We start from the raw sequence: 11,995 nt of genomic DNA, 5'->3' as shown, positions 1-11,995 counted from the left end.
TTGTGATCACTGCAGGTTTATAGAATCAACCGTTTATTAGAATTCAAAATGAGAATCCCAAACCAAATCATGTATTACTAATGTTAAATTGATCTTTTATTAGAATCACTAAGTACCGAATAATTGAATCACTTTTATGAACAACCTTATCGTTTTTATGATATTTCAACCTGATTATATTCTACTTTTGATTTTAAAGGGAATACGGTTAATGGATGTAAAAAACAAATGCAAAGACTTACGATTCTGTTGTTTGCAACATGACAGGTACGGATAAAAGGCGTCCTTTAATTATTGGTAAAAGTAAAAATCAACTCTGTTTTCGAGGCGTTAAAACATTGCCCGTCGATTATTACGCTAATTCAAACGCTTGGATGACTATAGTCTAATTTTTACCGAATTTTTACGAAAATGGAACAGAGAAATAAAAACCAAGACGTATTTTACTACTTCTTTCTCACTGTACATCACATCAGAATTTACAAAATTTAGAAAACATAGATTTGAAATTTTTACCACCAAACACTACGTCACTTATTCAGCCTCTTGATCAGGGAATCATAAAAACAATGAAACCTTACTATCGAAAAGCAATACGGAATTTATTGTTAAAACTATAGATGTATGTGAAATTCCTGCATCACAAATAGCTCGTAAAATAACTGTGCTAGAAGCTATACATATGGTGGTTAATGCTTGGGATAAGGTGACTTCCAAATGCATTATTAATTGTTTTTCGAAAAGCTGGGTTTTCACAAATTGAGTCAGACGAAGAAGAACCACAGGAGGTCGAATTCATAGATACAAACTTTGAAAATTGGATTTTAATTGACCTACTTATGGAGCATTGTCTGATAAAGCCATAACTGATTTGTATACAAAAAAAGAAGAAATCAATATTGACGGTGATGAAGATGATGATAACGAAGAGACCAACGAGGATATCACTCAAAATGATACCAGAATTATTTTGGAAAAGCTAAAAGGAGCTGTTCAAAAATACAGCGATAACGATACTTTTCAATTTTTTCAAAAACTACAGGTATGTACAATGTATATTGTAAATAAATAAATAAAAAAACATGAATATGATTTTTAATTTAGTTTAATTGCAGGCTAATATGAAAACTAAATTGGTAGATTGTCAAGTTCAATCAAAAATAGATAGCTTTTTTAATTTATTTTAAATGCATTTATTTAATTTTAATTTTATTTCAAGCATAAATGTAGAATCATTAAATAAAAAAAAATGTAAAAATCAATAATTTTATTAAAAAATTATAATTATGTATTATAAATTATTATATATCTAATTATAAATAAATAATTGTATTAAAAGATTGAATTTTAAAAAAAATTGTTGTAAATGCTTTTTAGAATCAACCGGTTAATAGAATCAAAATGACCTGCACCAAAGTGATCACATTAAGCGGAACTCACTGTAATATAAGTAGACATTACACGAGCATGCACAAATCATATGATAAATATACTGAGACTGACGATCCTCGGCTTGCATTATTAAAAGACCTTACTTCGAAATTAACAAAACAAAAAAAATGTATTTAAAAAAAAAAACAAATTAACGATCGTGATAATTTGATAGCTTCTTATGAAGTGAGTTTAGAATTGGTCAAACAAAAAAAGTGTTTAGAGACGGCAAATTAATTAAACGTTGTGCAATAAAAATGGCAAATGCTTTTGGAAACAAAGAAATGGCAAGTAAATTTGAAACCGTATCACTGTCTTTAGAATCGTGCATCAGATTAGCCACCACAGGGTGTTCGATTGAAATTGATAAATTGGCTAGTGAAAAACATTGCCAATCATCACATTAATAGTTTATTTTTTTATTGTTATAATTTATTTTTTTAGTAATTTTTTGATAGTTTTAAACATGAAAACATTAAATAATAATAATAATTAATAATTTGTGCATTACATAAAATAAAATATAAATAGGTAATAATATAATTTTTTTCTTCTGGCGTCTCCCGGTGTTTTTATGAAAGTTTAAATTGGTCCGCTAACTACATTAGGTTGGACCACCCTGTTGTAATGGATGATTTTACTCTAAGATTATTCAAAAACAAAAACATAATAATGCTGCGTGAATTCTGTTTTGTCTGTGTAGCGTGTAGGCCAGAGAGAGAAAACTATAGGTGTGCTGACTTATACCATACCACGGCTATAGATACCATACGGACCACGGTTGTAATAATTTAACACTATAATATATCACGTGGCGCACTCTAGCCGCGAGATTGCGCGTCTCGTACGGATATTATTATTAGATACTTTCTAAAGCGTCTAGAAAATATAAGTAAATAAATTTAATTGCGCCGCATAATATATTGTCTTTTCGGCTGTCCCGTCGTTTTAAATAGTCATCCAACCAAATCGCTTAAATGATAATAATAATAACGAAAAAGACCTGAAGCCTTTTATACACAATACAACCAGTTGACACGTCTTATAGTTAAACCTTAAACAAATAGTAAGGTCGTCGTGGTCGAATAAACAAAAACTCGGACAGCTTCGTCGTGCATAGATCGGTTGTTGAGCACTTTAGTCTCGGCTCACTAATCATTAGTGGTGTTTTTCATAATCACTTTTATAAAGTGTTTTATATTTTATTATTATTATTAATTTAAGACCCTCGGCCACATAAGACATCGGGCTTCACAAAAAATTAAACCATTGTAAAGTAGGTATATAATTAGCTAATTCTAGATTTTTTAGCTAGTTAGACTTCTGACGAGGGCATGTTTTGATAAATGAGGTTGGCTAATTTAGTGAATTTAGCTTTTAAACGGCGATCAATCAGTAAGGGCCTCATTTATTCAATTAGTTTGAGAAGATTGATTGCATTCGATTCAACTTGTTTACTCAAACCATGTATGTTAATGTTAACAAAAATTAGTATGTATCTGAGAGTGTAGCTATTGAAAGACAGGTCTCTATTTTGAATAAAAATTTCAGATGCTAACGATGCTATTTCGAGTTTTTCAGTGGAGCTTTAAGATTGTTTTTCAAGGGGGATAATTTACTGATAAATATTTTAAGATAGGTATTCATGATGATTTTAAAGTTAGCAAAATAACACTATTAAAATGCTCATAACTCGCCTCGTACCAACTTAATTTATAATTTAAATATCAATAAAAGTGTCCAAGAGCCAAGACGCCATTTATAAACAAGCAAATTCTTTCTAATCTTAAAAATAACAGAATAAAATGGATTATTGTGGACTTAAAATGTGCTATTTTGTACGTTTGTTAAATGAAGACAGCACATATGGGTGGCATTCTCTTTAAAGTATATAATATTAGGATGTGCATATACATAGAATAACATAACATAATGCTCTTTTTTTTCTGTGTAACATTTCTGACTAGATCGAATTGCTGTATTTTGTTTACTTTGAACGTTCCAAATAACGGTGGTATGTATATGTGCTGAAATAACGAGAAAAACTCTAAATAGTTAAGTGCCTAAATAAATATTTGTGTTTGTTAAAACCTTAAAACGTATAATATATTAATATCTTATACCATTTATACTAATTAAGATAAAAAAAACGCATATACCGAGGAATTATACGTTTTATGAAAAACTTAAAAAATAATTGCGTTCGAACATTTTTTAGTCAATATTTCAATAATTTTTGTGCACGTGGTACGTGTACGATAACAATAATATTATAAAATGATAAGTGAAATAAACTGACAACTGTAGTACGTTTGTATAATATGCAAATATTATATTTATTTAAGTAAAAAAAAAAAACCTTTCGAAACAATAATTATTCGCGGACATAGATCTACAGGGTACTTCACGAGTATCGTCATTCCCAGACTTATTCGACTGTTAAGTTTATTTTATTTTAATTACGTAAGGTAAGTACTGTAGTATAAATAAATATGACTCATAAAGTACCACTTGCAACATAGTTTGATTGCAATGCAGAATATCACAAATCACGAAAATGTTTTAAAAGTAATAATGTGATGTCTTCACTTTCATAGTTCTATTGAACGATATCGATTTACATAACCACTTAATCAAATGCGATCGTGATCGAAATAAATAATAATAAGTTATATTTTGTTAATTAGACAATATATTATAGGTATTATTATAAATATATTTATGATTGTTCATCGAGTGCAAAATAAAAATAATACTCATAAATCATAATATATATAATAGTCGAAATAAAACTATAAAAGTGCTAATAACAACTATAAATAAATACAAAACAAAATAATATATACCAAACTGCATAATATCAATCGTAAAATCACTATAATAATATATGCATAACAAACTTCGACTTAAACAATATAGTAATCATTATAATTTTTAGTTCTGAAGTTCACAATTGCCCAAAACAATCTGAAAGTCCTTGGCTCCTTCTCCATGCCGCCAGACGATTAGTATACCACATCTAAAAAACATAAACTCATTACAATTTACAGTTTTACAATAGAACCCAGCAAATATAGGTAAATAATTATAGCTACTACCTAGTACTAAAAACAACAAAAAATTCAGTCAAAAAATAGTTAGTTTTTATTTTAATTACAGCTTGTTTTTTACAATATCGTTACTGGCTGTTATTGTTAGAGTTAACACAAACTTATATTTATAATATAATAGATAATAATATGACATAATATGATCAAATGTAAAACCCCAAAGTTAATAAAATGTTTTTTCAAATGATTTGGTTTGATCACTGTTTTGAAATTTTAGTATGTATGTATATCCATAACATTATTATTTAGGTATCTGTTTTTAGTTATTCAAGATTTTTAATTTGGATTTTCGTCGAAATAGAACTATTTTGAACTGGATTTCAAACCTTTCACAATTTTTATAGCATATGAATGAACATCGTCGTTAACTTTATTCTCGTGTATTTAATGTTAATACATAAACCTAGTATAGGTAATACCAGTCATAAACGCGCTCTTAATTCTGCAGGTTTATAATACCTAAAGGCAATTCGTTTATTAAAGCTCCATATAAAATTACAGTAAAAATGTAAAATAATGTCTTCGATGATATAAAGATAAACTGCACTCGAATGATTTGAATCTTAACAAGCCACTCGGGAATGTAAAAATTATACAAATTTCCAAGATTCATTAATAGCATTGACAAATATAATTTAGTTTATCAAAAGTATGTTATCTGTTCATAGTTGAATCGATTATTTGTTGTAACTGCTGTCTACGAAATCATAGAAACATAAATAAAAAAACTTGGTAGTTTTTATTTTCTAACAAATTTATGATATTTGCGTTTTCTACTACTTACATAAATTAAAATTGAATAATCACTGAAATATTTACCAATATAAAATAAATAAACAACACATTCTAATGATGGGTAATACGTATTATTGTTCTCGCAATTTATAAATAATAATTAAAAATTTTAAATAATGTACGCACGTTTGTAATGTTTACTATTTCTATATGATGTTATAATATAGATTTCATATGCATTTAGGTATGCAAATATTAAACTGCAATAAATGTTTACTACTAGTCGGAGTAACCAACACTTAACAATAACAAAATAAAAATTTGTAATTTAATAGGCTATATATATATTAAAACATAGAACTACTAATTTATTAAAAATTCCATTTCGTTTGCTAATTTAAATTATGTTATACGGTTTATTTTAACTAAAAATAAGTAAAAACGTTAACACATACATATTATTGGCACCGAACTGTTGGCTAGTCTACATTTTATTTTTAAAGTAAAATGAATACTAGAAAATTCAAAACTCAATCATTAATTTAACTTCCAAAAGTTCATAAGTCACAGCACACATATTGAGCATCAGATATGAAAAGATTTTTATCATCAGATTGACGAGATGATAAAATATTTTATTTTTAAATATACCATTGTATTATTGTATGGCAGTAATGAGTAATAGCTAATAAACAATAGAAAATTAATTTTTAAATAGCATTGAAAATTTTTGAAGTTATTATCCTAGTAATCAACATTAGAATTAATAATATTTTCTTTTACTTGCGATATAAGTGATATAAGATAACTACATCTGGATTAATTAATTTTAATATATATATATTTATTTGAATCATTCTTACAAGTTAAATCGAAATAGATTTGTGAGTTTTAATTTTTATAACCATATAATATGGTTACTATATATACAGTTGTTTATTATATTACATAGGTACCGGAAGTTTTAATGTTATTAATCTTATTATAGGTATTATAAAATTCGGTGAATATCAGCAACTCCAGCCATATTATGAAACACAAAATTTTGAATGTCTTAAAAACTAAAATTATAATTTTCACAGCACTTGTAGTTTTTTCTCAATTTCCCTTTACTCTTCTATTTCTACCGAAGTCAACTCTATAATAAACTTTTTTTATAAATCCGCCCATGCGCAGTCGTAAACCATGGGACACCGGTCATAGCTGTTTTTTTACTACGATAAAATCATAAATATATTTCTATTAAAAAAAAAAATGTATTTATCATAGCTACCTTGCTACCTACCATTTATATTATGTTTATGTACTAATGTAGTGTGTACCAATGTACCTACCTGTATTTATTTAACAGGAGAAAAATGATGAGGAATATAAATATATTATTGCGTTCCTGCTACTTGCAAGGTTAGTACAAAACGTCAAACAGAATGAACGCTCGTCATTGAACAATATTGTTCTTAAAAACCCATAAAAATCGTGTTTAAATCTATGAATAGTCCTAAAATTAATGATCACGTATTTTAATCATTTTTTGATTAGACACAATTGCGTTTAATAATTAACACACCATGGTATATTGACGTAGGTTAATAATAGTACGATAATATTACAAGAATACAGCTGTATAATGTATAGTGTGACATATTTTTGACTTAAGTACAATTGAATAATTCATCTAATTGTTTTTATCAATTAGTAGTATTTATGAAATAAAATGTAAAATGAATACATTTTATGCCATCATTTGATATTACCTTAACATCATTATCTCTGACACCCAACTCGGCTGCAATAATCTCTAAATCTGTAGAATGAAGCGTTTTCACTTTATTAAATTGAGCCTCGAGAACTTCTAATACTTCGTCAGAGAGTGGAATGTGATTATTTCCAGCTTTATTATTAAAATCCATCGTAACTACTGTAAAAATAATGCAATAATTAATATTAGCAATACAACCTGTATAGGATCTACTTAAACATTTTAAGTAGGTACGAAAGTATTTAGAGTTGAAACATGTGAAGTATATATTTGTTTTAATATACTTTATTTAATGTTCTAAGAATAAATATTATGATGTCCTAGTTTTAAGATCAACAAAGAAAAAGTTAATTTAATATAATTGATTGTTTATGTTAATGCATGCTAAAACTTCTTTAGTTTTTCTCAAAATACATTATATTTGTAGTTTGTTACCTACGCATTAAACCTTGACCGCAAGCTTTATTAAGTTATATAAAATTAGACACATATTTTATAAGATGTTATGAACTTATTTTTAAACAGGCTGTTGGTATCTAATCGTATAGTAAAAGTGTAAGAAAAATATCAAATAAGCTTTTTGATGTTGTAAATAAAGGTATGAAAATAATTATAATTTTTTTTTTTAAACAGTTAAACAAATTGAATGATGCCTTGACCTTCCAGTAAAAATGTAATAATTGTCTATTAACAGGTACTGTCTGATAATGTCTAAAAAGGATCCAAATTTGAATACATTTTGTAGTTTCATAATTTATAGGCATATATACAATGATATTATAATGTTTTATTTTCTTACGCCATATGAAAGAAAAAAACATTATAATAGCGTTGTATTCATCATAATTATTGTTAAAATACCTTATACTTGGGTAACTTTTATATGTAATCAAAAGTTAATTTGTTCTTTTCATTTTTTATCTATTTTGTAATGATATCTATGAATGGATTAGGGACTGATTATAGACCTTATACTATGGGTCTATATATAAGGTCTATGGGACTGAATGTCATTATCACAACGAACGTTCACATTACAGTTATGACGTTTTATATAAAATACATTTTTAATATATTATATTGAAGCCACAAGGCATAAGTAATGTAAAGTAATATAAATATAAATTTTTATTTTTAGAAAGATAAATAATTTTATTGAATACGTTTAAAATAAATTAATGCTCAGAAACAGCTTTATATACAAAAATTAAAGATAACCGCGTTTCTTGTGGTAGCCTTGAAATTTAAATTGTGTTAGCTTAACTAAATAAACTAATATCACAAAAACTATTGTTTTGACACTAATTTAAATTTTAAGTTTTATTTATTATTTTTATTTTTATTTAATCAAGCTTGCCTATAGTACAATTTATTATAATATGATTACGCGCCATTTTTATCAATATTTACTTTTTAGTAAAATCAGTATACTAAATAGTATATTTCCATATCATGTTTAAGTGCATTGCACAAATAATTTAGAAATTAATTGTTAAACCTAATAAAATTTTTAAGTAAAGATAAGATACCTAAAAATATATATCTGTATATTAGCAATTAGGTATGTATTCTATTATGAAGTATACATATCTACTTATTCATTATTTTTTAATGTACATCTACTTTGGAAAATAAAAATAATTATAATTATGATTGAGTGTAAGAAAACACAACAAAAAAATAAAAATAAAAATCTTTTATTACATATTATTCATTTTTTCTAAACTTTCACGTGCAGGCCGCTTAAATACGTAATAATATTATGAAAATTACATTTAATTAAGATTTTATTTCCACAATAGTCATAAATATTACAAGTGTGTAAAATCGTGTGATTGCGAAAAATGTGTTTTCTCCACAAAAAAAAAATATATATCTGCATTTAATTACCTACCTGCAACCTATCTATATATTGTTATTTAATACTTTCGACATACAAGATATACTTTTCCATCCAAAATTACAATAATATCATCGTAAACTCAATGCAGTCTGTACGTGGATATAGAACGTATTTAAAATAACTGAAACTAAAACCATAATTATAATATGAATCACTTACGATATTCGTAGTTCGAGAAGACGTGCGGTCACGGCTACTTCGGCTGGCGTAATAAAAACTTTATTACAAGAGCTGTTCCGAGCGATCCCGACAACGGGCGACGACGTACTGAGTTTGAAAAACAAAAACCGCGCGCAATTTTTCTATCAATTTTCTACAGCGACGCGATTACGATAAAATCGTAAAACGAAATTTATAACGACAAACCGCAATATATAATATTACTAATATTATTATTATAATATGTCGATGTGTAGTGTGTATGCGATAATCGCGATCTATAATATTTTATATAATATCGTAGTCAACATTTATAATATTATGCCGATATATCGTCAATCGATCAATAATTCGATTGTTGTAATTTTTTTTCCTGGATCGCGCTCGAAAAAATTGGCAAGCCAACAGACTCGCGTACACGGACCGCTCTCGACGGATGGCTGCGGCGGTGTAAGGTAGCACGGGTAGGTTCATATTGTAAACTATAATAATACAAGAAGTAGTATCATATGGACTCGTAACATATAATGCGCGTGCGAGTATTATTTGTGTAATCCTATAGCTGGCTGGCTACCTCCTCGGGAGTAGGTCGAACGTCTTCTGCATGCCCCCACCGAGTATAGTCACCTTTTATTATTATTATTATCATCATCACATATTATTACTATTATTATTGCGACGCGGGACTTTTCTCTTCGTATTTTATCGTATGCCGCGACTCTAAGGTACACGACAAGTGACAACACAACAACAATATAATGCGTGTAAAAATATGATTCTTCGTCGATTTATTTATAATAATAATTATTGTTATTTTATGATTTAATTGTGTGAGTGTAAATTATTGATTCACGGTCGTTATACTGTCATCATGACAGCATATAATATTATATTGGACTTTGATGACACGAGTTGCTGGTAAAATTATTTACTTGCTGGAGGAATAAAGTAATATTGTAGTAACGATCGTGACACGTTAAATCTGATTATTTTAATATTTTATTATAACTATTTTATACCTCGTCGAGAAAATGATTCGATATGTCGCGATATTTCCGGCGGCAGTAATTTAACGATTTAAGAAATTCTCAAAAAACAACCAATAATGTTTTTTATTGTTAAAAACAAAATGTTAAAATAATATTACAGCTTTATATTGTGTATGTTTATATTTTTTTCTGCTTTTTAATCGTTAAACGGTCATTGCTATAATAATAGATTGATTTATCTGTTAAGCGTGAAATACCTATTTAAGGGTAAATTGAAAAAATGTCTAGAAAATACAAAAATGATCTCTAGTCGATTACAGCCCTCGACTATCGTCCTCTTCGATCGTAGTCGATATAATAATAGCTAGTATAAACTATAAAGTTATAGTTGTAATTCCTGCCTATGATATTGATATTATCATGAATATTATCGCTCCCGAGAGTGCAACATATCGTGTTAATAATAATAACAAAAACATTTATAAGATATAATATGTATATCGATTCCAAATTAATAAAAACTCGTTTAGTATTTATAACGCGTAATAAAACGTTTTACTACACATAATATATAGGTAGTAAATAATACGGAATTATAAGATTCAAGTCCGCGGTGACGGAAAAGAGAAAAAATTCACACGATACGCGTATTGTGTATATCCTCTTTGTATCCTTCCTACTATCATATTAAATCATGATGTGTGTAATCGTATAATATATATACACATTATATTATGTACATAATATGTACAGCTCGAGGCTTTGCGAAAACTAGATCTATTGTGTTCAGAAAACCTGCACCCGCACGGCGACGGTGTCACATACTGCACTGTGCACACGCAATAGTTTATAATATTATATTATGCAGTGAACATCGTAATACTATATATATATTATATACATAATTCATAATACATACAGTATACCTATGTAATATATATATATATTATATATATTTAGTCTATAATAATACATATAATACGTTATTACGTTAACATGTATATAACAATATGCGCATGGGGATATAAAAATAAGTTACACATTATATTATTATTAATTATTATACAGGTATAGGTACGATTTTTTATACGCGTGTAACGATCGTGTTCGGATTTAGTCGGTATTTCGATACCGTGCGTTTGGTTTTATTTTTAATGGACAGAGAGACGTTACGAGTTCAATACTGGCTTATTACATATAGTTATATATATATCATATACATCAGCTACAGCAATACTATATAGCTGTACCTAACACGAACGAGACCGTACGAAATTCCGAGTTTAATATCCTCTTATTTTTAAATGTCAACAAGGCTAAAACCGAAATGCTGTTCGCGTTGCTGCTGCAGTTTACTAAATGTTTTCGTTGAATGACGAACTGCATTTGATATTATTATATTATATTGTCGCCAATATTATCATATTATTATACCGTATTTCATACGATGTATTATCTACCATATTAGGTATACGCTCATTAAGCAATGCGTAAAATATATTTAATTAATAAATTTTGATTCGATTTTTTAAAACTGTCTTTAATCCATCATATTTATATTCGTATATAAATTTGGCGAGGTAACAAACGAAAAAACGTGTTAACAATTTTCACATAATATATGCTTCATTAAAATCTAGGCGTTTGTGATAGTGTTATACTGTTTTATATACATTTGTTTTTAATTGGTCAGCGGCAAGACGAAGTAAAATTTATAATAAACAAAATTAAAAATTATTACTGCCTATTAATAGTACACATGGTGATCGAAAGATGCAATATTTGTTTTTTTTTTCACATAGATTAGGTTAGAAGCAGCGACAGCGGGACATATTGTTTATAGTACAAAATATTCGTAAATCATTAATATTGCTCAATAAAACATGTATTATAAATCTTATCATTTCGT

General features: G+C 27.5%; 1 protein-coding gene across 3 annotated transcripts; it reads right to left on the bottom strand.

The window, feature by feature from the left end:
* Positions 1-4,190: 4,190 nt before the first annotated feature.
* On the bottom strand, positions 4,191-9,557 carry LOC107162085 (homeodomain-only protein-like). 3 transcript variants are annotated; one of them, XM_089224403.1, is made up of 3 exons: positions 8,973-9,557; positions 7,031-7,194; positions 4,191-4,450 (listed from the first exon to the last, which is right to left on the bottom strand). In XM_089224403.1, the coding sequence occupies exons 2-3, from the start codon at positions 7,184-7,186 to the stop codon at positions 4,379-4,381; spliced, it is 228 nt and encodes a 75-aa protein (XP_089080529.1). In that variant the 5' UTR covers positions 7,187-7,194; positions 8,973-9,557; the 3' UTR covers positions 4,191-4,378. The 3 variants fall into 3 exon arrangements, with proteins under 3 accessions (XP_089080529.1, XP_015364284.1, XP_089080528.1); XM_015508798.2 differs by having other exon boundaries at positions 9,098-9,552; XM_089224402.1 differs by having other exon boundaries at positions 8,930-9,059.
* Positions 9,558-11,995: the final 2,438 nt, after the last annotated feature.

The sequence above is a fragment of the Diuraphis noxia genome, unplaced genomic scaffold, assembly GCF_037042655.1.
Source record: "Diuraphis noxia isolate RWA-SAM2 unplaced genomic scaffold, SU_Dnox_SAM2 contig0003, whole genome shotgun sequence".
In the NCBI taxonomy this organism is placed as follows: Eukaryota; Metazoa; Arthropoda; class Insecta; order Hemiptera; family Aphididae; genus Diuraphis; species Diuraphis noxia.
This window is presented reverse-complemented; position numbering and strand designations above follow the sequence as displayed.